Source organism: Carex rostrata, chromosome 19 (assembly GCF_964058835.1).
Source record: "Carex rostrata chromosome 19, lpCarRost1.2, whole genome shotgun sequence".
Lineage (NCBI taxonomy): Eukaryota > Viridiplantae > Streptophyta > Magnoliopsida > Poales > Cyperaceae > Carex > Carex rostrata.
In genome coordinates this window covers 4,031,839-4,058,226 of record NC_135936.1, presented here as the reverse complement: position 1 = coordinate 4,058,226, position 26,388 = coordinate 4,031,839, and the positions used below count along the sequence as shown (strand labels likewise).

Sequence of the window (26,388 nt, the reverse complement as noted above, 5' to 3'; positions counted from 1 at the left end):
TCCATAGGTTAAGATTTTTATATTAGCTAGTTCAAAGGTAACATTAAAGAAGTAATTTGATGAGCTCAGGGCAAAAATATCTGATTTGTGTATCCCTAAGATATGATGCAGTTGACAAAGATACCAATTTACCAGTGAATAAACACAGTAATAGATTCGAAACAGTACCAATTTACCAGTGAAACAGTACCAATTTACCAGTGAATCAGATACAGTACCAATTTACCAGTACATGGTAATGCTTGGTTAGAATTGGGTCTGATTTGTGTTTCGAATCTATTACTTCGCAATTCTAACACAAATCAGATACAGTACCAATTTACCAGTGAATAAACACAGTACCAATTTACCAGTGATAAAACAGTACCAATTTACCGCAAAAATAAACACAGTACCAGTGATAAAACAGTACCAATTTAACAAAACCCACAGAATAAAAGCACTACCAGTATCAATTTTTTTATAGGTTATAACAGCTCAGAGAGAGAGAGATAGCGCACTTGATAGAAGAGAGAAGATGGAAATTGGAGAGCGACGGAGTGAGAGAGAAGATGGAAACTGGAGAGCAACCGAGCGAGAGAGCGACGGAGCTTCTCCTAGCGAAGCGAAGGAAAGCGAAGGAAGAGAAACGGAGCGATGGTTCGACTCAATGGGCGGCCCGGCTCGGCTCGGATCGATTATGGAAAGGATGTTCTATTTCGAGTTCGAGCTGAGTTTGGACTCAACTCAAATTGAGCTCAGCTCAATTCAGCTCATTCAAGAGTCCAGCTCAAAGCCCATGAGCCGGCCCGGCTTGTTTAGCAGGCCGGCACAAATCTTTAAATAAATCAGATGGCTCTGATTGGATACCGCACAAGTCAAGGCTGGTTGCCAGTATGTAACAAGTCAAGTTTACATTACTCTATTCCACCCTTAGTTCTTAATTTTATACATCAATCACTTTTTGTCTACATTGTTTACCACTTTCTCTGTTCTTTAGTCTCATGTAAATTATGTACAACGTCTGAACCAACAACTGCTGGAGTTATCACAAAAAGTACCACATCTTTTGACCTCCAACTTTTGAACATAAAGGGGCCACAGAAACTTGTTCTCCAAAATCATCAAGAATTACTTAATTTGTTATTTTCTTTCTGGTAAAAATCATGAATCTAGAACATCATAAGAGGCACGGAGAGGATAATTATGGTAGCAATGATATGGATTTTGTGCAGGAAGCAGACCAATGGACAGAAGCATTGCCAAATCATGTTCAGACCTTCTATTTTATCAAGTATCGACCACACAAAGACCCAAAAATTATTCGCAAAGTAGCACATGCCACTTTTGAGATCCAAAGAAGAATGGAGGAAATTGACCGTTTAAATGAAGTATTATTGACTATTGAGGTATAGTGAGGCTTAGAATTTGTTTTTTTTTTAATCAACAGTTGCATATTTGTAATATTTCAACTACAGATTCTCTTATACCAAGTATGGTACTATTCTGCTTCTTGTGATTCCAGAAATTCTTCAGAATCTTACAAAGCAGACGCAAGGGTTTTTCTAAGAATCTCATAGGGATAAGTAGAAATCATATTCTCATCCATAGAATCCCAAGTACCCGCATCAATAAAAGAATCAATTCGATCGAAACTCTCCATTCGTAAATGACCACAATGTTGACAAATATATTTCTGCTTTAGTTAAAATAGGAAGCATTTTCAATGACTAACTAAAGATTTTTGAGGGGAGACTAAAGTCAAATGGTTGAGATATAATTAGCTGGAGGTTTTGTATGTATGTTTGCTTTCTAGATTTTTTTTCACAAGTCCTATTTTAGATTTTCAATTGCTTCTTATATGTTAGATCATTTTGAATTGCTTTTGGGTTCTGTTTCTTTGGTACAGAGGTTGCAAATTTGTTTTATTCCTGCGGGTTGTACACAAAAATTTCTCCAATTTCTCATTTTCCTCTTGAATGATCTGATATTGATTAAGAAATAAGAATCCATCAGAAGGAAAAAAAAAATCAATTAAGGAAAACATTAAAAGACATTCAATGATGACTACATATGCATGTTCACAATTATATCATAACAGGATCAAATTATTTTTCACCCGCATAATTTAAAACCACAAATAGCTATCCCTAATTTCCTATATTGTACTGGTTTAGCTGACATTGAAACTCTTTTTTTGCAATACTTTATCACATTGTTATGCTTAATGGTGAAGGACTTTTTTCCTGACATCATATGAAATAGGAGAAGCGCATGTCCATCAGAAAAATCCTACATGTCAATCTTTATTGGGAGAATTATTATGGGAGGATTGCTTATTCGAAGAGCAAGGAACTGGCTTGAATTCAAGACTTGTTGCGAAAAGATACAAAGAACAAGATGAAGCCGCATCTTTCCGAGGAAGATCAACTGCTTATTAAATCTGTGAGTTCAGCCGTGTGTATATTTTGTAAAGTTTAAAATTGGCCCCTTAATTTAATTATGCATTTCATTTTAGAGTTATTCTCCAGTACACCATATTTTGTGACAGAAAATTTAATCAATAATTTGATCATCCGATCCAATAAAAACTTTATGGAGCCTTCGGAATTTGTGATGTTAATGAAGCCCATCAGTTTCAGTCGTTTCTCCTTTATTTTTTTTCTTATGATATTCAGAGAGCAAGTAATGAGCAACTTTAGAAGATTTTGATCATTGTACTTTTACCTTGTACCGATGTTTCCTTATTTTTTGTGTTGTTTTCAATTAATTTGTTGAGCTATAATACTAAATTTATTATATAGATAAAGGCATTGAATCCCGACATTTTTATTTTTACCCCATTAAAAAAATATTTTAATAATAATAACCAAAATTTAGTAACAATTTTAAAAATACCCGAATTTTTTCACGGGCTGAATTTTTTTTTTTTTATAAAACAGAAATTTGTTTTTATTTTTTATTTTTTGTATTGAAATATTAGAAATGTTGGATATATTTCTTTGAAAATAGATGGAATACAATATAATTTGATTTATTAGAAAGACTGTAACAAATAACCCGGATCAATATTTTTCAGGCCGGATTTTTCGCGGCTGTAAGAAAAATTAATATATTTCTTTATGTGTTATTGGAAAAAAATAAAAATGCTTAGATTCTGAGTTATTGATCCCGGTTCAAAAGTCACTTCTATGTAATCTAGAAAATATTGTGATCCTTCTAGGACATTTAATTTATGAAAAGTTGTATCTATTTTTGAAAAAAAACAAAAACTTTAAGTTATTTAATAATTATTATGCAAAAAGAATTCTCAAAATAGATACAATTTTTTATAAATTAAATGTCCTAGAAGAATCACAATATTTTCTAGATTACATAGAAGTGACTTTTGAACCGGGATCAATAACTCAGAATCTAAGCATTTTTATTTTTTTCCAATAACACATAAAGAAATATATTAATTTTTCTTACAGCCGCGAAAAATCCGGCCTGAAAAATATTGATCCGGGTTATTTGTTACAGTCTTTCTAATAAATCAAATTATATTATATTCCATCTATTTTCAAAGAAATATATCCAACATTTCTAATATTTCAATACAAAAAAAAAAAAAATAAATAAATTTCTGTTTTAAAAAAAAAAAATTCAGCCCGTGGAAAAATTCCATGGTGGGGTATTTTTAAAATTGTTACTAAATTTTGGTTATTATTATTAAAATATTTTTTTAATGGGGTAAAAATAAAAATGTCGGGATTGAATCATCATGTGCAATACAAGATCATGAGTGCATATGAAGAAAAGAAATTGATAAAGAAAATTAAAGAGATAGAAGCAACCAGAGAGAAAATCATGGCCAATGCTTATTTGGAGGCCAAGCAAAACCAAGAGAGAGAGGAGAACGAGAAGAAACAATACCAATGGCTATTTAAAAAAATTGGAAATGCACCGGTCAAAGTGTGGGTCAAGGTAACATATACTTTTGACATACATTTTTTATTGTTGTATATACAATTAGGTGTTAGATTAAATTCTAAATTAAAGTGATATATATATTTGAGAGTTTTTAGTCACAAAAATAAAGTTTTGAAACTCTGTTATTAAATTTCTGTTTCAATTCGTTTGGCTTTCCACTATTAATAGCAAACTAAATTTAATATATTCATTTGGTATTTGATAGACGTACAAGATTATATATAAACAAGTATAAATAACAATGGTTTAAATAGCGTTTATTGCGAAATAGCGTACGGGTTAAAAAAATTGCGCTATGCTCAAATAGCGGCGCTATTTGGGCATAGCGCCATAGCTTTTTTGGTCGGAAAACGCTATAGCGGCGCTATAGCGCCGCTATAGCGCGCTATTTAAAACACTGATAAATAAGCTCTATCCTTTCCCATTTAGAAGTTACTTCCACTAACTTCACAATTTTCAATAAAATTTACATTTCCGGTTTCTAAAATAGTATGATATGTATTCTTTGGATTTCTCTAGGTAATCTATAAATTAAACACTAATCGTTCAAGGATCAAATTTATTTTTATATAGATTATAAATACATGCTTATGCTAGACAACCCCAAAATTGCAGGTGTTTTAAAGAACTCCTTATCCAGGTTACAAATTCATGACCTTCCATACGAAGGGTGATGTCTTTTGCCACTGGATCAAAACTAAAAGGTGGTTCTTTATCATGCAAGATGCTTGAAACATTAAATTTAATAATCATTTTTTCAAATGTGTTGATTCTCGAAATAGTAGAAATCTAAGTGAATACTTATACTATTTTTTAAGTACACGCATTGGTGATTAGATGTCAATTAAGTTTGATTGATTTTAATGTAATAAGTTGACAATGGTTCAAGTACTGTACCAGTTTCATGGTTCAAGTACTGTACCATTTACAGTGTTAAAATTTATGGGTGCACTTGGCTGCGTGCTCAGCCCAAATTATTTTTTCTTTCATTACGGTAATCGCAATAATCTGATTATATTTGAATTTGTTTCAAGTATCCACAAATAGAGGTATGAAGAGAAAAATAATAATCTATGTTTGGTCTAATTTGTTGCTCTTTCTTTCAGTCCCAAGTTAAGTTCATTAAAATTATGAAGGAGATGCAACTGGAGCGAATGGAGAAATGCAAACGTTTCTGAAAGGATTTGAATGCATTAGATCCTGAAATAAGATTACTGAAATAGCAAATCAGTACTGCAAACTCTAAAATGGAGAAGGCACATGAAATATTGCTTAAATCAGACCGCTACGAAGCGGTATGTTTCTTTAGTTGGTTGAACAAATTATTTCCATATTGCAAGTTGAAAGATTCCCTCGCGCTGCAGATTATTTCCATTTTCCTTAGTATGGTATAAAAAAAGTACAAAATAAAAAATTAGAAAGAAAAAAATTTAATCGGAAACTTTAATTTAAGTTTTGAGTCTCTTCTCTTTAGTTTTTTTGCAATTTTGATTGCGCTTGCTTTTCCGTGCATGAATTGTGAAGCAAATTTTCGGAAGCACACTTTCTTGCTTTGAACACGGATTTAATGAAATTTTTGTGATGATTCAAATTGTAAATCTCACAAGCTTGCAACACTAAACGAAGAAATAAGGGCCCTTACCAAAGAGAATTTTATATATAATGTTTTTTACCAGGAAAAGCTTGCAACACTAAACAAAGCAGTAAGGGCCCTTACCAAAGAGAGAAATAGAAGCCTTAGAGGAGCTCTCCAAAAATGAGGTCAGATTTGACATTTGAAAAGATTACATCTATGGATAGTTTGGTATAAAAAATTTCAGTTTTAATTTGATTTACTTTCTTGGATTTTTAGATGGAGGTTTTTTTTTCTTACAATGGAGTAATAACAAATTATTCAAGGATGACTATGAGAGAAGGGTACTTCAATCACTGGAAAGTCGTGGGCTTAGTAGAGATGGCCGAACCAAAAACTCAGATTAGACCGACACCACCTGTCAGTGAGTCACATGCCGCATAGGATTATGTTCAGTCTAGACAGTATCCTGATGAAGCACTCAAATGCAAAATTCGGAAATACACGAAAAAATGTGATCGATTTGTATACTTTGTTAAATTATGTACAATTCTGTTTCTGTAATTGAATTATATTGAATACATTTTGTGACACAAATATATAATGATGTTGAGTGCCTGGGTCGGATACATCTTGCTTTTATTGTGAAGCAGGGAAGAAAATGCATCACAATTACGGAGTTTGGACCGAAAAAGGACGTTTACCGATTCCCACTTGCCATATCCGGATCCATTGGTCCTGTTAGATCGATGTTACTGCTAGAATGATCTGGATCGTCTATTTCCAACCTAGCAACACACTGCAAGTCTGCTACAGTGTGCAGAACGGCCGCAACTGTAAAACTAGTAGATCAGATTTAATATCTGCCGTTGGATCCTCTATGGACAGACCATATTCACTACGATCAGAGAGGAGCCTGAATCGGATTCACTACTATGCTTTCGTTAAACGTGGTGGATCCGATCCGATCCGATCCGTCATCCCTACGTCGACATCGACAATCCGTCTCGATCACACCTCCTCTCAAAAACCCCAAATAGTCGCACCCTCCATGTGCTCTGCTCCTTTCGCCCCATTTTTAAAACCCTCTCCCTCCACAGTCAACAGCTCACTTGCGTGATTCTCTTCATTTTTTCCCTTCAAGATCTCTCTCAATTTTCTCTTCTTTTTTCCCATCTCTACCTTTCCTCTTGCTATCCATCTCCGGAATAATGCACCTGTCAAAACCCCTCCTCCTCCTTCTCCTCTCTCTCCTCCTCTCGCAAACCCTCGCCAAATCCATCCCTTCTCTCGCCGACGAGGACCTCGACTGGAGTGAAGAGGATGACGAAGAATTCGACTCCCTTATCGCCATTGACGACTCAGAGGAGAGCGCCGGTGCTTCCACCTCCGAGCCCCAGCTTTTGCGAAAAGCTCAGAAAATCGTGACCGATCTGAACAACGACAATTCGAGGAGAGTGGTAGAAGAGAACGAGTTGGTCCTCCTCCTTGGGTACGCGCCTTGGGACAAGAAGAGCGCCGCTCTGATGCCCAGGTTTGCTCAGGCGGCTACTGAGCTGAGAGAGATGGGCAGTCCTGTTGTAATGGCCAAGGTGGATGCTGAGAGGTACCCGAAGGTTGCTTCTCTGTATGGCATCAAGGGTTTTCCTACTTTTTTGCTGTTTGTTAATGGCACCTCTCTGAGATATAGTGGAGGAATCACTGGGTAAGAGAATAATTTGAGTACTTTATTATTTATGTGTAAGTTTATAATAGAATACTGTATGAAATTTACAATGTGGGTCCCACACAGCAGACACCAGATGAACAGATTGTGTAGTGTCCTTGTGCATTATAAAAAAATGGACAAATACCCCCAATTTTTCTTTCTTTCCTTTTCTCTTAAGTTGACCGGCTGCTTGTATTTCTGTCACCAGTTCATGTGATGGGAAAATTATACGAAGTGAAACCAATTCCTTGGGAATTTTTCTGTGTAATGCATACTATATGGTAGAATTATAGTAATTTGTGATTGGTATCCCTTTATTTTTTATCATCCCAACAATTAATTAAATGTTAGTTATATGTTGTTGTTGTTCTTCTTCTTCTTCTTTTATGACTAGGGATGAAATAGTAATTTGGGTTAGAAAGAAGACAGGTGTGCCAGTTGTCAGGCTTTCTTCAGAAGATTCAGCTAAACAATTCTTGAAAAAGTGCAAGAACTATGCTATTGGTCTTTTTGATAATTATGAGGTACAATTTGTTAATTGCCAATGTAAGTTGCTTTGATGTGACTGCATGATTGGCATCAGAACCTTTTTGGCTGATTCATATTAATACATCTACTTTCTAAATTCTATACCAAGCCAGTAGATACTGGATACTGGATCAGAACCTCTTATATACTGCCACTGGACCTGGCTGCCATCTATGCAGTCTTAATGTACCATTACTATCAAAGTAAAGATTTTAATCTATGCCTTTATAAACAAGGAGTGAATAATGTATACCACTTCAAAGGAGGAAACATCTCATATTCTCATGTAACCCTTTAATTTGAGGGAACATGTGACCTGTATTTGCCTCTTCCATCTTTTAATGGCCAAATAAGCCTTATCGTCATTCTCATTGCATTGAGGTTAGCACGAAGCAGAACATAAGTTTAGTACTGTTTGACTGTGGGCAGAAAGGGGTACATAGGATTTCTTTGTACTTTGGAATGGTATGGTAAAGTTTCCTATATTTTTTAGAAATGATAATATGACATTCTTGTAGTGCTTGGTTAGATGACTAGTTTTTATGCTTGTCAATTTAATTTGCTTTAGCACCATTTTTTTTTTGTTCCAGGGACCTGAGTCAGAAGCATTTGCAAAAGCAGCATCAACTAATAATGAAACACAATTTGTGGCGACAGATAATTTTGAAATTGCTAAATTGCTGTATCCACAAATTTCTTCTAAAAAGAACTTTGTAGGCCTTGTCAAAACTGAAAATGACAAATTTGAAAAATTCGGTAAGTAGATGATTTTTTAACAATCAGATATTGCATTTTAGATTGCTTGAAGAAGCACATACTAATAGCTCTCTGAATTGTTGCACCATACAGAGGGAAAGTTTGAGGAAGGAGAAATTTTAGATTTTGTAGAGAAGAATAAATTTCCATTGGTGAGTGTGTTAACTGAAGAAAATTCTGGATGGATCTATTCCAGCCCTATCAAGATCCAGGTAAATATTATTTTTTATTTCCTTAGTTTATGTCTTTTGTTGGGTATTTGATTATGTTGGTTTCAGTTATTTACATATAGTATTATTTTATCTTTTGCAAAAAACATAAAAATTGTCAGTATTTGGAAGTTGCAGTGGAACTGCAACATTCATGAGGTTTTATAGATAGGTTTTTTCTGCTAAAGACTAAATTGAACCAAGATCAACCAAATCCAGTCACTATACATTGGGTTTCAAATTTGCTGGAACTTGTATGAGCAGATTGTTTTAGTATAATACGTTGGGAGTGATTTGTACATCTGTTTATTTTGTCTGCCCTAAAGTTGCAGGTTATTCTTTGCTAACAATCCAATGTTGGGTCTGTTACAAACACGAGTAACAATGGTTTTTTATTTTATTTTTAAATTAAGAATTAAATTTTGAGTTATTAAAATTTTAAGAAGGAAATATATTGGAGGCATTTAAAAGCTCCTCATCTTTGTTTTGATTATGTTTTTGTGTCTATGATTTTTTTGTCTGATAATAGGTTTATATTTTTGCGGAAGAAGAAGACTTCGAAGATGATAAGCCATTTGTTGAAGAGGTTGCAAGGAAATTCAAAACAAAGGTATCAACATGCCCTTGAACCCTTCCCTTCTCTGAGCAATTAGAGATAGGAAAATGCATGTCCTGCTTACTATTAAACTGCATGTGTTTGTCGGGTGATAAAAAATTAAAAGCATGTCCCAGTTAGGGCAGATACTATATTATGTTGGTCCTGCATGTCTATTATGTTTATTTTATGACACCAGAAATAGATTCTCTTCATTTTCACTCGCTGATTAATCTACAAAAATTTAGTGCCAGAATTATATTTGATTGTTTTCTTTATTATGGCTGAGTTATCTCTTTCTATGAAAAAACGTAGGTAATGTTTGTCTACGTGGACTCGACTGAAGAAGAACTTGCAAAGCCTTTCTTTACTTTGTTTGGGACCGAACCAGATGACACCCTTGTAAGTTTTTTTTCTGAATTGTTTTTCAATGTACTGATTACTGGTTCATGCTCTTTATAATTTATTCTTATTACTTCTTTTACTTTTGAGCACTGAGATTTAAGTTCCCTGTGAGATCACAATCCAAATGATAGTTTGATTGGCTGAGTCACCCAATTAATGCGCTCTTGCGATTTTTCTTCCGGAATGGGCTGATGACGATTCGAGTTTCACCCAATTAATGTGATTTTTCTGCCAAAAATAATTTTTCTTTTAACAAAATTTGAATGAGCCTGGTACAAGGAGAAGGTGACTCAGAAGAATGGAAGAAAAATAGGCCGAAATAAAGTCGAATTGTTCTAATATACAACTAATTTCATCAATTTGGGTTTAACAGAAAGAGTTTTGTCGATTTTATTTCAACAAAATAAAATAAACTTGGTGTTTTGGAATAGACTTGGTGTATTGGACTATTAGATATAAAAATAGACAAAATAGTTGGTCCATAGTGAACAAAGGGCAACAAAAAGTTTACTTGGGCCTTAACATTCAAACGTAAGGCATTACTAGTTGGACGTATTTAACAGGTAGTGAGTCAAATCACTTTTAACTTATCACACAAATTTACTAAATAACAAATCATAGTGAAAAATTATTATTATTGTGTTCCAATTATGATTTTATCTTTTCATATGATACATTTCTTGACATTTGAAATTAAAAATATAACATGTATATTATGTATGGATAATTTGTAAATGTAATGAACTTCAGCAATACTTTATTTGTGATTTACATTCTATAACAATTATTTTATTATATCTTCAGGAGATGATTTATAAGAAATTACTGCAATATGCCTGGATCCGAAAAAAAATCTAGTTTAGCCTTTTTGTTGATTTTTTGTATACTTGCATCTTATTCTACAATTGGGTTATATAATGAATATTTTGTAGTAACATAATTTTGAACACTCTTTCTATAACACTTTTTTTTCTATGTTTAAAGCATAAAATAAGTGTTTTGGAGAAAAATCTGAGTTTCTGATCCAAGTTGCTGTTTCCGATTCTAGAGAAAACATACCGTTGCTGATTCCGATTCCGATTCCAAGTTTCAGAACCATGATCTGAACCACGATAAGCCTGGTACCAGTATGTGCTCACTGGTTTTGATCCGTTAGCAGATCAACATACTCCTTACCTTTTTGTGCTTTTTGATCTATTATATAGTGAACTGCTGTTATCCTGGTAGAATCCTGGTAATTTTACATTTCTACTTCTGCTTTATTTAGCCCTGACAAAAGGACGATTCACTTTCACAGGTCACAGCTTTTGATAACAGAAATGGTTCAAAGCATTTGATGGAGAAAAAGCTTACGAAGGCCAACTTAGAAGTAACATTTCAGCAAGCATCAAATCATCTTCACTTTTGTTTTTGTTATCCAGTCAATATTAACTTTTTGGTATTTGTTCAATAGGAATTTTGTATGGCACTTGAACAAGGTATTCATCCACGTTATTTAAAATCGGAACCAATACCAAAAGAGGTAAGTTAATAACTAAAATTTCTTTGCATATAAGATCCTATTCTCGTTGAATATTTGACCAATCTAACTTAATTTCATTTTTTTTTCCTCAATGTAGAAAGGGTTAATTGAAAAGGTTGTGAGCAAGAATTTTGAAGCTGCAGTCTTGGAGAGCCCTGAAAATGTTTTTCTTGAGGTTTGCCCATATACAGTTCCATAATTGTACCATAAATCCGTAATAACCACTGCATATACCATATGCCTTGCAAAAGACCAAATATGTTGGTCGCCACATATCCTGATTCAGTTTTACGAATACTAACCAGGTATATTATTTTCAAAACAATGATAGGTGTATGCGCCAAATTGTGTGGAATGTGATTCCACAACAAAAGTGGTAGAGAAGGCAGCTAAACACTTCGAAGGAAATTCAAACCTTAAATTTGCAAGAATCGATGCTTCTTCAAATGAGCATCCAAACCTTGAGGTAAGTTCTAAGTAATATATAAAAAGAATGGCTTAAATTGTACCATTCGAAAACATCAACCATCAGTTCCCGTTAGAGGCATCAATATCATTCTGTAGGACCATCTTTAAACCCACGTGAACCAAGGATGTGAGAACTACCCCTTTCTCATTGTTTCTCTATACTCTTGTGTTTCGAGAAATTTGGGGAGGAAGGGTATAATTGATTTCTCATTAGCATATGAGGTATTCTAGTTGGGTAGTGGGTAGTACTTACGTTCCCTAGGTGTGGTTTATGTCACTTTGAATGCACTGACGATAATGTGAATGATTATGTTGTTGCAGACTAGTAACTACCCGGCTCTTTTGTTTTATCCAGTGGGAGACAAATCAAATCCGGTATGCAATCTCGTATAATTTTGTTAAATTGAGATTTCAAAACTATATATATTTTTTTCTTCTAAATATTAATTACATCTATGTTACAGATCAAGGTGAGTAAAAAGTCGAGCTTCCAAGATGTGATCAACTTCATTAATGAGAAAATTGGACAAGGAGAAGAAACAGATGCTGAGAAAAAGGATGAGTTGTGAATGATGAGATCAGCAGTGTCACTTCTGGCTTAGCTGCTACTATGAATATTCTAGTTAAAATATATATATATATATTTTTTTTCAGTGCAGTATGTAGAAGAAAACTTGTAAAATACCATTTTATTTTAGCTGTAAAATTTTGATAAATAAAGGTCCTAATTTCAGACCTAGTTTGCTAACCAACATTGTGCTACAAAGAAAACGTAGGTTACATTCTTAGCAATTATCTTCAGATTGTGTTTGACAATTAATCAAGGTGTACCAGATGCTTTGTATCAAGAACATATTTTAGTTGTCCTCTGAATTTGAACAGTGTTAGCACTAATGCCAAATAATAATCTCAGGACGCAAACAACTGAGTCAAACCGAAGTTTATCTACAGTATGCTATAAATGATAGTTTCAGCATTTATGCCAAGCTACTACATTTAGTTGACTTCATACCATGAAGTAACTAAAATTGTATCCATTTAATTATTGACTATTATTATTGTTCGCATAACGTATTTTATCCAACTTTTATTTAATTTTTAATAACTGGCATCTAATTAATTTTCAAAACCAGAGATGTTATAATAGCCAAACGAACAATTTCACAAGATCTTTCAATAGCATACTTCCAATTTACTTGAAATTTAGAAAGAAATTATGCACTACAAACAGACAATATGTCCTTCGCGGCCTAAGTAGTCCAATAAGTATCTAATATGTCAAACGTATATATATCTTAAGGAAGTTCATAATAATGAGACTCATAAACAGATTGAAATGACAGACTGGAGGATTCCATATTGTGCTACATTGACAGCCCGGATTCCACAAAAGTGCCAGTAAACAAGTAGAGTCAATGGCAGAATCAATTAAAGCTTCAGTAATAAAGTATTAGATTGACTTCTAAGATTTCAGATTCAAGTTCTAGTAAGCACAATAACATGATGAGAACTTGTGATTTTGTTTTTTCCTTCACTCTGGAAACAATAACGAGAACATAAAAATAGGGAGGGTTGCTTTCTAATTATTGCGTAGACTAAAAAAATGTCGATCAAATGGTGCTGTAGAACAAGGTATTCGTTTTATGCGTTTTGTGGACGATTAGACACAAGTAATTAACTATTATCTGGCTGATTAATTAGATTGTTTAGAAAATTTAGCATTCGAATTATACAAGTTACTTATCTACTTGAGAATTAAAAATATACCAATTTTACCGTGAAAAACAAAATTAGGCATCTAAGTTTTGCTTGGATTTAGACCTGCAAGCAAGACGCCAGCATCCATGTAAATAATCTGGCAGATTGTGTGGTGTTGTTTATCTAAATCACATCTCCATCGATTTTATCAATGTTATCAGAACCGGACCGTATATCGACCCGGTAAACTTTCGGTTCAACGGTTTACTAGTCAGACCGATGGATCAACCGGTTCAATTGCTGGTTTTTTAAATAATTATATATGTATGAAATGTAAAAATTGTTATAAAATAATAATATTTTTATATAGAATTCATAAAAGTTTGCACATATATATTTTTAACATCTAACTAAAATGAATATAGTGATTTTATTAAAAATAACTAAATGTTTTTTGTAATAATAATATATGATGTCTTTAATAAAAGACATAGTGCTTCAACAAAAATAACAACAAATAAAGAATAATAACATATGTTATTTTGAAATGAAACAGATATATACAAAAAAATATAGTTTTACTTTTTATACCATACATAATTAAGTAGTTTAATATATCTAAAACCTTAATGTCTTTTGTGTAAATTTTATAATATAAAATAAATCACATCTTAGTACCTACATTTGTAACTTTACATGATGTGTGTACGGTACGGATGAGAGTCTAGTGCAATAGCTGTTCATTTTTTGTTTCTCTCTTAATTAATGCTGAAAAGGTGTATCAAAAGTTGAGCCCGTTTAAAACCCGGTTTTCTCAAGAACAAGTTACTGATTTTTACTAAAAAAACGGTCAATTAAACCGATATTTGACGGTTCAGTTGCAGATCCAATCATCTAAACAAACCAAACCGTAAATAGATCCGGTTCCGGTTTTTTCGGGTCCGTCCGTCCGGTCCGGTCCGGTTTTAATAACAGTGGATTTTATGATCTTCGACTCTGTATAATTTTTACGATGGCATGCCTCCACTTGGGATCCGTATCCTCCCAGGTACTGAAACGGACGGCTCAGATTTACTCTCAGTCGGTGACTGGGGCAGTATTATTTGTGCTTTGAGATTCGTACCAATTTAAAAATTTAGACTGAAAGTAAATCTGGATACGGATTCTCCGCTTGGAAACGTCGCAAAAATGTCTCTTAGACGTCAGAAAATCAATAACCTATTAATGCATTTTTTCATAGACTTGGTTTTTTTTTAATGTTTGAATTTCGACTTTTTTTTGTGTTTTTTATTATATTTTGTACCCAAATTGGGCCCTAAAGAAATCCACAATGGAGAAAAAGTTAGGCAACGGACTGCGGGCACAATATTCTCAAAATTGAGGGACTCTTTGTAATTATGCTTCGTTGCGAACTTGCGAGTTGCGATAAGAAACCCTACTTGTCGCTCCCTCGCAACTCTCTCTTTCTCCTTCTCTCCAGTAAGTATTCGCTCAATTTCTTTCCTCATCTTCTCTTTTTGACATTGCTGGTCTGGTTTTCAGTATCTTCTTTCTATCTTCTCTAGCTCTAGTTGCAATTATTATCTCCATTTTCATTTTTAATCGAATGGTTGATTCGATGTATGAGACTATTCCTATCATATGGTAGATTGGGATGCTCATCCGCTAATAGTTTCTTCTTATTTTATGGATGATTTTGTGCAAGAAACTCAACTTTTTATATAGTGAGAAAAAGGAGTAAATTGCTCATATTTAGACTGTATGCTCCACTTTTGCCTACATCACTTCCCTGTTTTAATTTACGCTTTTCTTGCTAACCTCCATCTAGATCACTGTAAAAATATAGGATAATTAAAAAGAAGAGCATGGCTGGCCGAGGAGATGCAGCAAATAGACCAGGAAGAGCAGGCCCACCTATGCATGGAAGAGGTCCACCTCCACCTCCCGCATCAAATCGCCCTCGTTTCGAACCTGTTGACCGTGAGAAGGTCTTTGACTTATTCTTTATCTGATTATGTTAGAGCTGGTACCTTCATTCTACTGGTATAGGCAGATAGTATATCCAGTTGGTGCCAAACCCTACCAATTTGGTGTGTGTTTAGTTGTTCTTCTCTGAAGCTTAGGTATAAGAAAGCTGATGTTGTACCAATCAGGTGCATTACTGTATAATGTACAGACATGTATAGGTAGTAGGTACTATTAGAGACCCTCCTTTATTAATTGTATATTTTTTTTTTTTTGTAAGAATCCCAATGAATGATAGGTCTCTATTCAAATTTCACTTTATTTATTCATTTGATATTATTTGACCGGATTGTTTTCTATTTTTCAGACTTGCCCTTTGTTGCTTCGAGTTTTCACAAAGGTATACCCCAACATGTTTGTATGTCAATTTTTTTTTTTTAAAGTTTAGAAAGGATAAATTACGGTTTATTAGATTCAAGATTCACAAGGTTATTCCAATAGAAGTTGGGATGGTGAAGTCAGAGTTATTTATGGGTTATACTCCTTTTCTCTGTAGCTGAATTTTTATCTCTTGCCATTCTGAATCATACCTTCTTTTTTAATTTTATGTTGGCTGAGTTATGTGCTTGGATTTGTGCTATAATCCTTATACATTATAGTACAAAAGTTGAGTTTATCAGTTCAGATTGGGTGATTCTATAGGTTCAGTTTCCATTTTGGTCATTGAGTTTCAGTTCCCATTGGGCTTGGGTTTGTCTCTAAGTTGGGTATAGGATAGCTCAGGTACACATACGACCTAATTTTGGGGTCTGGTTTATTTCTTTTAGTTTTTAATTAAAGTCTTCTAAAACAAAACAATTTGAAGCTTTGTCCTGAGTAATTTTGTAAAACACAGACTGGAGGCCACCATTTGAATGAGGACTTCAAAGTGAGAGGTAAAGAGCCAAAAGATGAGGTTCAAATTTACACTTGGAAGGATGCCACCCTGAGAGAACTTACGGACCTGGTAATGCATACTTTTCTACTAAATATTTTCTTTTTTCTAGTTATGTCTCTGCCAAACCTGTTTTATTATTTTTATTATCGTTTAGTGAAGTTAAATATTTAGGATTATTTTTCCTGGTGATTGGTCGTCGTTAAACTGTAAACCATAGGTTTTAAAGTTATTATCCTTTTATAGAACCTAGTTCTTTTGAGTTAATTTTATAGAAGCTAGTTCTTTTGAGTCAATTTTATAGAAGTTAGTGATTCCTTAAACATTTACTTCTTTTATCTGTTTCTAGCAATCTTGGTACACAAAAAGTAGCAGGGCTAGCTCTGTAATGATCTCTCATGATATCGTCTTTTTAGCTTTACTTATTTTGAAGCCAGAATTGTTCAGAATTTTTATTTGCTATACTTTTGTTTTATTAGGTTCACAGACAGGGCTGTTAAATATGATTTTTTTTTTGTTGTAATTTGGAAGGGAAATGATATAGTGCATCAGCTTTTGTGTACTTTCAGTAAGTAGACTGCAATGATTATTAATCTTTTGAGTTTGGCTAAGGTGCTATGGGTAGCATATGACGTCTAGTGCTATTGCTTCGAAAACCTATTGGATGACTTCAAACGACGAATCCAATCCGTTAAAACAAATCTACTTTGCCATTGATGCGTATACATGTGAAATTTATAATTTTTGAATTCATTTAGTATAAATTCAAGCGGTCAAAAAATGATGAAAACTGAACATACTAAAATGATCTTAAAAATCATCAATTTTTGACCACTTGACTTTATACTAAATGAATTAAAGAATTTATAAATTTTGCATGTAAACGCATCAATGACAAAGTACATCGGTTTTAATGGATTGGATTTGTCGTTTGAAGTTAATCCGATATGTTTTCAAGACAATAGCACGGAACATCTTATGCTATCCATAGCACCTTAATCAAACTCTAATCTTTTAGTGCTTAAAACATTGCTATACATAAGTTTTTTCTTGAGAAAACCTAATTTTTAAATAATTGTAAGCTTTTACTCTAGTAAACAATGGCGGAAGTTCTGTTAATGTATGTGATTCTAGTAAACAGCAGAGGGAGTTCTGTTCATATACATGATTCTTTAACAGAGTAAAACTCTTCAAATGTGACTTCTTATGCTTTGTTGTAGGTAAAAGAGGTGGCTCCAGCAGCTAGGAAAAGAGATGCAAAACTTTCATTTGCATTTGTCTATCCTGATAAGAATGGCCGTTTCATAGTTAGACCGGTATGTTTTATAATATTGTAGGGTTTATTTTTCTAGTATCGTATCGATCGATGTTTATCAAACATCTGTTAGCATACCAATCAGGCTAATACCTTGTATATATGAGCTTCAAGCTCATTAAAAGAAATATAAGCTTGAAGTGATGCCATATCCAGGAGGTCCGAAGTTTTCTTATTTGCTCTTACAGATCTATTTATTCATTCTTCATTATTTTACAAGGTGGGGAGGACGTTCTCATTTGGAAATGGGAGACTAGATGATGGAAAAACACTTGCTGACCTTGACTTTCAGGTAAAATCGAGGGTTTGAGTTGCCACTAAACCTCACTTTAACTTAATTTAAGCCCGAATTGTGCAGTAATCTCAGCTAACCTAGTTCAATTCTGAAGCATCAATTATGGAATTCAGCCTGAATTAAGCTAAACTTTTATCCATCAACCAAACTCATGCTGCCTAATTTACCGTCACTTGTGTAACTGAAAACAGACAAGGGGAATATAGAAACTTTGGGTCAAATTGATAGTCCACTACCACATCCACTGGGAAAATACTGGTTTATTGTTAGCCATAGCTGAATGAAATGCAACTCCATACAATATTCTAATCCTTGGGTGTTTGTTGCATGTATATATTATTTTTCAATCTATGATCTTTCTGGTATTCTAAATTAACTCTTTAAAATTTCTTTGATATAGATCGGGGACTATTTGGATGTTGCTATCCTATGAAGAGTTTCATGGATTTTTAGATAATTTGATTAAATGAAGATGGGACCTGAGATGACTTGGTTTGAACTAATATCATGAGTGGATGTAGTAGACTTGTTTAAGCAAATATGCCATTTAGATTGTAGAATTGTAATCTTGAACAATGATGGTTGGAGGTTATCTTGGCTGCATGACATTTAGTGTTTTTAAATATGAATGCACCCTGTTTCAACCAAAAAATAGAGAGAAAATGAAAGCTTGCATTTGGGTCCATGCTCATGTGATATTAACTCGGGGCAGAACTAGAAATTTTGAATAGAGCTAAACTATAAAATACATAATACATGAATTGTGGTCATTGGAAATTGAGCTCAAGATTTCACAAACACCAAACAAAACTCTAACCACTAAGTTACAAGGACACATTTATCATTTTATGAGAGATTAACTTGTATGAAAACTTAAAAAGGAACAAAATTTAATTAAATTTTAATTTACATTATAAAAAAAAAAAAAAAAATTATGAGGTTGCTTAGTACTCTTAACATACACACAGATCCATCTCTGTACTTGCTGGCAATGTCTTAAATAGCCACTTTTAAAGTCTGCTTTAAGTTACAACTAGTCAAACAGCGCAACCAAAGACTTCTTTGGGGCAGGATCATTATATTTGTTTTTTTTTTTAATTTGTAATGATAATGTAAAAAAGGATTACATTTCTTGTGTGGCAATTTGGCATTGAACTGGCAACTATTCTATTAATGGAAAAAAAAAAAGTCAAAGTGGAAGCCAGTAATTGACCCTGACACCAAATCATATCCGACAGTTATTAATTTTGTGGGAAACGAAATATAATATAAATATAGGAGTCCGAATCTGCTGTAATCCCGGAAGGAATTACAAGGCTCTGAAATTCTAATATCAATCGTTCAAATATTTTCTGCACAGATCTCGAAAAAAAGCAAGTTTTCATGCACAAATATCAAGAAAGACTAATGGTTCGGATTGGAATTACAGGTCCTGTAATTCCCCAAGAAAGATTTATTTTCTAAATATAGGACATCAATGATGTTTTGAAAGCCAACAGCCCAACAGGGACACAGGGTCATATTTATGAGGAGGATTCAAATGCACCCAAATTTTTGTGTATCCAAATGCACTCTATCTTTCAAAAAAAAAATTTCCGTTTTCAAAGTCCGAACAGTCAATCCGAACCGTTAGATGCGATCTATATATTAAGATGTGCTTGGAGACCAAATTTTACATTTTTTGGAATTTTTTTACTATTTATTAAACCACTTTGAAAATCGCTGATCCAATGGTCCATAAAATGTAAAATCAGCGATTTTCAAAGTGGCTTAATAAATAGTAAAAAAATTTCAAAAAATGTAAAATTTGGTCTCCAAGCACATCTTAATATATAGATCGCATTTAACGGTTCAGATTGACTGTTCGGACTTTGAAAACGGAAATTTTTTTTTTGAAAGATAGAGTGCATTTGGGTGCATTTGAACCCTCCTCCATATTTATATATTGACCAAAGCACCTGCTAGGCAAGGTCATTTATAACCGGTGTTTTAAAATGCGGTCATGGACCGTATATGTATATGCTGTCGGATACTACATATTTATGTCATGCAATTCCTTTCGTGTCGATTTAAATATGCGGACACATAATCAGTCCATGTAAATTTGTTAGTTGCTCCAAAATAAATAAATCAATCAATCAAGAAATTGCATGCATTGGGTGTAGGGGTGTAAACGGAGCAGATAATGCTAATATCATATCTGTATCCGCCTTTCAATGAGTAGATACAGATATGGATACTGATAGTAAACATATATCAAAATTTTAAACCAAATCCGCCTTAAACAGATACAGATACAGAGTGGATGATTTACAAATACGGATACGAAACGAATAATTATTGAATAATTGAGTTATACACTTTAAGATACTTGAAATAATGGCTAGAACCAATTTAACAAAGACTAAAAATATACTACATTCACGTGCTAAAGTCTTGAATGGAAAAGAATAAAGAGTGAAGAAATGGAGGTAAAAATGAAAAAAAAATTAGCGCTATTGTAGCACCATTATCAGTAAAAAAGAGATTAAATTGAAAATCAAATCGTATTATAATTTATCCCACAACCAAGACTGAAATGAATATGAGATAATTATATCACGGCTTCTATCCGAAGCAGTAAAGTCAGAGCCGGTTGAGAGCAATTTTGGATCCAGATAATTGCGAATACGGATACGGATATTCACCTTCATGAAATTTTTCGTATCCGTATCAGCAATTATTTCACCATATACAAAAAATATCTGTATTCGTAATTATCCATATCCATTTAATCCAGATTCGGATAATCTCCGGATACGGAGGAAATTATTCGTATCTGTTTACACCCCTAATTGGATGAGAATTGAAATAATGATCTAAGAGAGTGGCAAAGAGCACAAACCACTAAACTAAAACCTATGTTATAAATTAGTTTTATTATATATATATTCTTTTAAAAATGTATAATAAAACTATATATATACTTCCGAATTAAAAGCTGCATATACAATATGTAGTGGTCAGGTATGAACAAATCCGGATTTAAAAATGAGAAGGGTTCAAATGCCTTCATCATGCCTCTAATTTTAAAAACTTTAATAACTAAAAATTTGAAACTTAAAAGTCAAAATAAAACCGTTGGATATGATCTACATCATTTTATCTATGCACATGTAAAATATTACGACATTTCAACTTTGTTTTGATTATCATCAATAGATTGTATTAATGTGAATAGTTTCTAGACGTTGATTTTTCAACTTATTAATTCACATAAAACCAAATTGAAATGTGATAATATTTTATGAGCATACAGAGAAAATAACATAGATTACATCTAATCATTTTATTTTGATATTTATAATTTAAATTTTAAGTTATTTAATTTTTAAAAAATAAAAACACGATGGAGACAAAAAATGAATGCATTTGAACCCTCCTCTTTACAGATACTGCGAGTTATAACTAAAGCCGAAATCAATTGATTTGTTAGAGGTACTGATGGGCCTTCTCGCTAGACTTTCTGTCAATCATATAAACCCATGGCCCAGGAGAAAAAAATGTTTTTCGCATATAGTTGATTAGTACATGTTGCTTTATGCGATATGGGGGTGAAAACGGGTCGGATATTATTCGACTGAATTCGGATAGTCGGATACGGATAATTTGCGGATACGAATACGGATACGGATATGATTTATTCAGATACGAATACGAATTCGGTTTTAATTTCGGAAGCGAATACGGATTCGGATAATTATCCGAATCCGGATACATTGATTTTTCGGATATCCGAATTTTTCATTTTTCGGATATATTTTTCGGATAATCGGATAATTTTTCGGATATTCGGATACAAGTGGGGTCCGCTTGTAATAGAAATAGAGAGAGGAGAATTAAGAGGTGGGATCTATGTGGCCATCCGTGAGTGAGAAGTCCTGCCATGAGACCCTATCGTCATTCAAACAACATCTTGAATTTTTATTTCTCTCATTAAGTTAAATCTTAGGTTTAAAAATCCATAATAAATTTTCAAAAATACTAATAATCATTTTTTGTAATTATTTTCTCATTTAATTAATTGAGTTTTGATGTAATTTATTGTTTATGATGAGTCATTTTATTTTTATTAAATAACACATTAGTTAATTAATTTTGTTCTGATTTCAAATGTGGATACTTGTTGTTTTACAATTAAAAATTTTAATTCACTCCACTGATGTTATACAATCTTGTTGTAATATATATATATCCAAATTAGAAATTCAATTTATATCAGTATTTGTATTTGTATTCGACTAATATTCGATTCGTATTCGTATTCGATTAATATCCAATCCGTATTCGTATCCGATTAATATCCGATTCGTATCCGTATCCGGAAAATAAAAATGGATACGAATATCCGTATTCGATCCGTTTTCACCCCTAGATATGGCCGCAACCCGCATGTTGCTATATGCTCATGCATCTCTCTGGGCTTTATCAGGCCTTGAGAGCTTCTCTCTCTCTCCGGGCTCAATCGGTCCAGCCGAATTTCCAAATATTTTGGGCTCTTTCGTCCATTTCTATCCTGATCAATCAGAGACGCTATTTTCGTAAAACATGCTAAGTACAACAATCTTGGTACGTATTGGACACGGACAAGAACTTTCTTTTCCATTGTTGCTGACTTGCTGTGCAAGCCCTTTCGTTTGACTCGTAAGAGTTTTAACTTTTCTAAAAAAAAGAAAAGTTCAGATAGCAACATGCAGTTGAACGCACTTATTCCACTTTTAGTCCTCTCTTGTAATTTCCAGTGGAAATTTTTAAATCAACTAAACGGTAAATTGCACGGCCAAGTATAATAATAAGATTTTTATTTCTATCACATGGCAAGCAAGTTACATTACTGCAAGCACAAGAGGGCAGAGCCAGGGAAGGCTACACCCTTACACACACACTTAAAAAGTAAAAACACCACCAACACTCAACACCACAACATAACAAGCTATCAACCACAACCCAAACTTGTAATTCATACAATACCAATTCTTAATATTTTGGGATTGTTCATTTGCCGCAGCCGCAGTCGGTGCAGGTGCAGGTGGAGCCGCACTTGCATTTCGGGTCGTGTTCGGCCACCATCGAGACCTCGGCAACCTCGGTGTAGCTGAAATAATAAAACAAAATTCAAGTTTGAATTTAATAAACTATATTAATTAGTCTATAATAAGCGGGTTCGATGCCCCTGTTTTATGTGAATATATACCAATAGTTTATCCAGGGTTATGCCCAGTTTATTCAGTCCAATCTTGTCTTCTTTCTTGTTTCTTTTATTTGTAATTATACTTTCATAATCAGATCATAGGATTTAAGTATTCTTATAAATAATCATGTTATTATTATTATCGTTATTATTATCAGTATTATTGTTTTATAAACTCAACCAAAAAGTTTAATTTGCGTATACCTCTCAGTCATGAGAACAAGGCTGTTTCCCTTCTTCCTGCAGTAGTACACAAAAGGAGAACAATTAATATTTATTAAAATAAAATTTTTATTGCCAACTTTATGCAAAACGCACATGGTTAAGAAAAAAAAAAAGGCTTGAATTGAACATTCTTCGTTCTGTATCTATGTTGTTATGTTGATGCAAGCTCAAGTTACTATTGAAATGAAGTCAACCATAAAACATATGCTGGATTATTCAAGAAATTAAGAACCTTTCTTTTAGAAAATTAGCAATATAATGATTTGTAAATCATACCAAGACAGAGAGATAGAGTACTACATATACTAAGGAAGGATCCTTGGCAACATGCATGCATGTAACTGAATTTCATCCTTTTATTGTGAGGTGCGTGCATGCATGTGTTTGTGTGTAAAAAAGAGAGAGATAGCAGAGAGTATATATACTTACGTGCACTGGGTCTTGTCAGCACAGTCGCAGTTACCGCACTTGTCCGACATGGTTAATGGAGAAGGAAAGGATTGAATAGGAACTGTAGTTTTGAACTGAGGGTTTTAAGATCGCTTTGTGTGAAGAGAGATGCTAGGTCTCACCCTCCTTAAATAGTGGAGCATAGAGCATGGTGCCTACACGAGTGACGCACACGCTTTGTGTGATTGGCACACGACTCAAGGGCCCTGTCTGATTGGGAATCTTATCTCCTCTAATGCATGGCTAGTGGTGGAGAGGTGTTTGTATCGTCTACTTGATTTTATTATACAATATTGTTTTGGCAAAGTAAATGATTAAGGAAGCACCTAATTATCTACAACTAGTTGTCCACGTTTTATTTATAAAAAAAAACTGTCATTTGATTTGCCCGAATCCTGTAAAATTACATATTCAATGCTGTAAACTTATGTTACTAATCTTATATAAAACACACTTTAAATTTATAATATTCAACGGGACCACTTTGTATACTTGCAACTTGCACAACTTGCCAAACTAACTGTAGTTCTTACAACTTGCACAACTTACACAACTTGCCAAACCACTTCTTTTTCAAAATTAAAATTAATTTTATTTTTTTTGAAAAAAAAAATTCATAATCTTTTTCTTCAATTATTAATATTTATATATGCATCTATATCCTATGAATTAACATTATACATACTGTAAAACATACAGATGCAAACTATAGAACTTCAATACTGTAAAATTTTCAAATGTAAACTATAAAACTAACAGATGCAAACTATAAAACTTTAAATCTGAAACCTAAAACACTATAAAAATAAGAGAAACACACTGCAAAATTCAATACTATAAATTTAAAAGATGTAAACAATAAAACTAACAGATGCAAACTATAAATCACCAATACATCAAATATTCACAATCACATTGTTAAACATTAGTAACTGTTCATAAGATGAATACTGTAAAATTAACCCGTTGAATACTGTAAAATGACAAGATCAATACTCCATATGACCTCTCTATCATCTTTTTCCTTTAGATTTCCACAAAATGAACACTGTAAAATTACAAGATGAATACTGTAAAATTAATGGGGTGAATACTGTAAAATGACATGATCAATACTCCATATCGCTTCTCTATCATCTCTTTCTTCCAGATTTATACAAGATGAATACTATAAAATTACATTATTAATATTGTAAAATTAACAGGTTAATACTGTAAAATGACAAGATCAATACTTCATATCGCCTCTCTATCATCTCTTTCCTCTAGATTTCCACAAGATGAATATTATAAAATCACAAGATGGATACTGTAAAATTAACAGATGAATACTGTAAAATGACAAGATCAATACTTCATATCGCCCCTCTATCATCTCTTTCCTCCAGATTTTCACAAGATGAATACTATAAAATTATAAGATGAATACTGTAAAATTAACATGGTGAATATTATAAAATTAACAGGGTGAATACTGTAAAATGACAAGATCAATACTCCATATCACCTCTTTATCATCTCATTCCTCCAAATTTCCATAAGATGAATACTGTAAAATCACAAGATGAATAATGTAAAATTAACGTGATGGATACTGTAAAATGACAAGATTAATACTCTATATCGCATTGCTTTTATCTCTCATCCATATCAAAATTCAACAGAAATCAGGCTTCTAAATAGCTAGCTATAGCGGCGCTATAGCTACGCTATAGCTTTTCCGGACCATAAACGCTAAGCTATGAGATAAAATTGCGCTAACTCAGCTACGACCGCTATAGCTATAATAGCTGACCGCTATTACCGCTATATGAGACCCGCTATAGCTACCGCTATGCTACATGGTTTTTTTTTTGGAATTTATATGGACTTCTGTACTTCTATTCTTATTTCTAATGTTACATGGTCTTCTACGATAAGTATACTAAACCAAACTATATGCTTCTATTTTTATTTGTGATTTATTCTATCATTCTATATCGAGAAATATTAAAATACTAATTCTTCATTTTGATTACTCTTTTTATAGTATTCATTTGTAAAATTATTATCGTTCGTTTCAATTGAAAGCTGATTTTGATTATTATTATAATTATAAAATGTTTAAATATGTATATTGACTTCATTTACCTTATAAAATTAATTGCTCTTTGTCTATTATAATATGTAATACCATGAAGTATAAACTATTAAATAATATTACTTTTTAGATTTTTTTTCCTTCTTATTTGTGTAATTGATAAAAAGTATAGACTTATATTAGTTGTCATTTAGTTGTTACATCAATTCTCTAATATTGATTATGTTGATAATTAGTATAAATATAGAATATAAAGTTTGAAAAGGGAAATCGCTATGTGTGATAGCTTCCGCTATAGCTACGCTATTCGCAATAGCTTTTTTTTTTTTTATCTCCCCGCTATGCCGCTATAATCGCTATTTAGAACCTTGACAGAAATAAATAAATATTATGAGATCCATTACTGCATCAAATCAAACAACAAATTCAAATAAAAGTTCAAAACATGCTAGATCCGTTACTGCATCAAATCAAACAACAA

The 26,388-nt window shown here is 33.0% G+C and overlaps 2 protein-coding genes and 1 long non-coding RNA gene across 4 annotated transcripts; 2 read left to right on the top strand and 1 right to left on the bottom strand.

Moving 5' to 3' along the window:
• The first annotated feature begins 6,503 nt into the window (after positions 1–6,503).
• Positions 6,504–12,514, top strand: LOC144571375 (protein disulfide isomerase-like 1-5). The gene is made up of 12 exons (XM_078320647.1): positions 6,504–7,229; positions 7,627–7,756; positions 8,351–8,516; positions 8,610–8,728; positions 9,255–9,335; positions 9,636–9,722; positions 11,023–11,094; positions 11,179–11,247; positions 11,345–11,422; positions 11,579–11,713; positions 12,037–12,090; positions 12,180–12,514. The coding sequence occupies exons 1-12, from the start codon at positions 6,736–6,738 to the stop codon at positions 12,282–12,284; spliced, it is 1,590 nt and encodes a 529-aa protein (XP_078176773.1). The 5' UTR covers positions 6,504–6,735; the 3' UTR covers positions 12,285–12,514.
• Positions 12,515–14,780: 2,266 nt separating this feature from the next.
• SAP18 (SIN3 associated polypeptide P18) lies at positions 14,781–18,530 on the top strand. Of its 2 annotated transcripts, none has more exons than XM_078320485.1 (7): positions 14,781–14,896; positions 15,260–15,401; positions 15,746–15,778; positions 16,274–16,384; positions 17,533–17,628; positions 17,848–17,919; positions 18,323–18,530. In XM_078320485.1, the coding sequence occupies exons 1-7, from the start codon at positions 14,811–14,813 to the stop codon at positions 18,353–18,355; spliced, it is 573 nt and encodes a 190-aa protein (XP_078176611.1). In that variant the 5' UTR covers positions 14,781–14,810; the 3' UTR covers positions 18,356–18,530. The 2 variants fall into 2 exon arrangements, with proteins under 2 accessions (XP_078176611.1, XP_078176612.1); XM_078320486.1 differs by having other exon boundaries at positions 14,784–14,892.
• A 4,216-nt stretch (positions 18,531–22,746) lies between these two features.
• Positions 22,747–24,028, bottom strand: LOC144571264 (uncharacterized). Its single transcript, XR_013517458.1, has 3 exons — positions 23,807–24,028; positions 23,357–23,392; positions 22,747–23,056 (listed from the first exon to the last, which is right to left on the bottom strand). It is a non-coding gene; the product is annotated as an uncharacterized LOC144571264 (long non-coding RNA).
• Positions 24,029–26,388: the final 2,360 nt, after the last annotated feature.

What these genes read in the sequence shown, in the direction of transcription:
- LOC144571375 (XM_078320647.1), top strand. Translation starts at nt 6,736, where the DNA reads ATGCACCTGTCAAAACCCCTCCTCCTCCTTCTCCTCTCTCTCCTCCTC. An exon ending in CAAGGAAATTCAAAACAAAG is followed by an intron (nt 9,336 to 9,635) that starts GTATCAACATGC and finishes GAAAAAACGTAG; the next exon opens with GTAATGTTTGTCTACGTGGA. An exon ending in TTACGAAGGCCAACTTAGAA is followed by an intron (nt 11,095 to 11,178) that starts GTAACATTTCAG and finishes TTTGTTCAATAG; the next exon opens with GAATTTTGTATGGCACTTGA.
- SAP18 (XM_078320485.1), top strand. Translation starts at nt 14,811, where the DNA reads ATGCTTCGTTGCGAACTTGCGAGTTGCGATAAGAAACCCTACTTGTCG. An exon ending in TTTCTCCTTCTCTCCAGTAA is followed by an intron (nt 14,897 to 15,259) that starts GTATTCGCTCAA and finishes GTAAAAATATAG; the next exon opens with GATAATTAAAAAGAAGAGCA. An exon ending in TGCTTCGAGTTTTCACAAAG is followed by an intron (nt 15,779 to 16,273) that starts GTATACCCCAAC and finishes TGTAAAACACAG; the next exon opens with ACTGGAGGCCACCATTTGAA.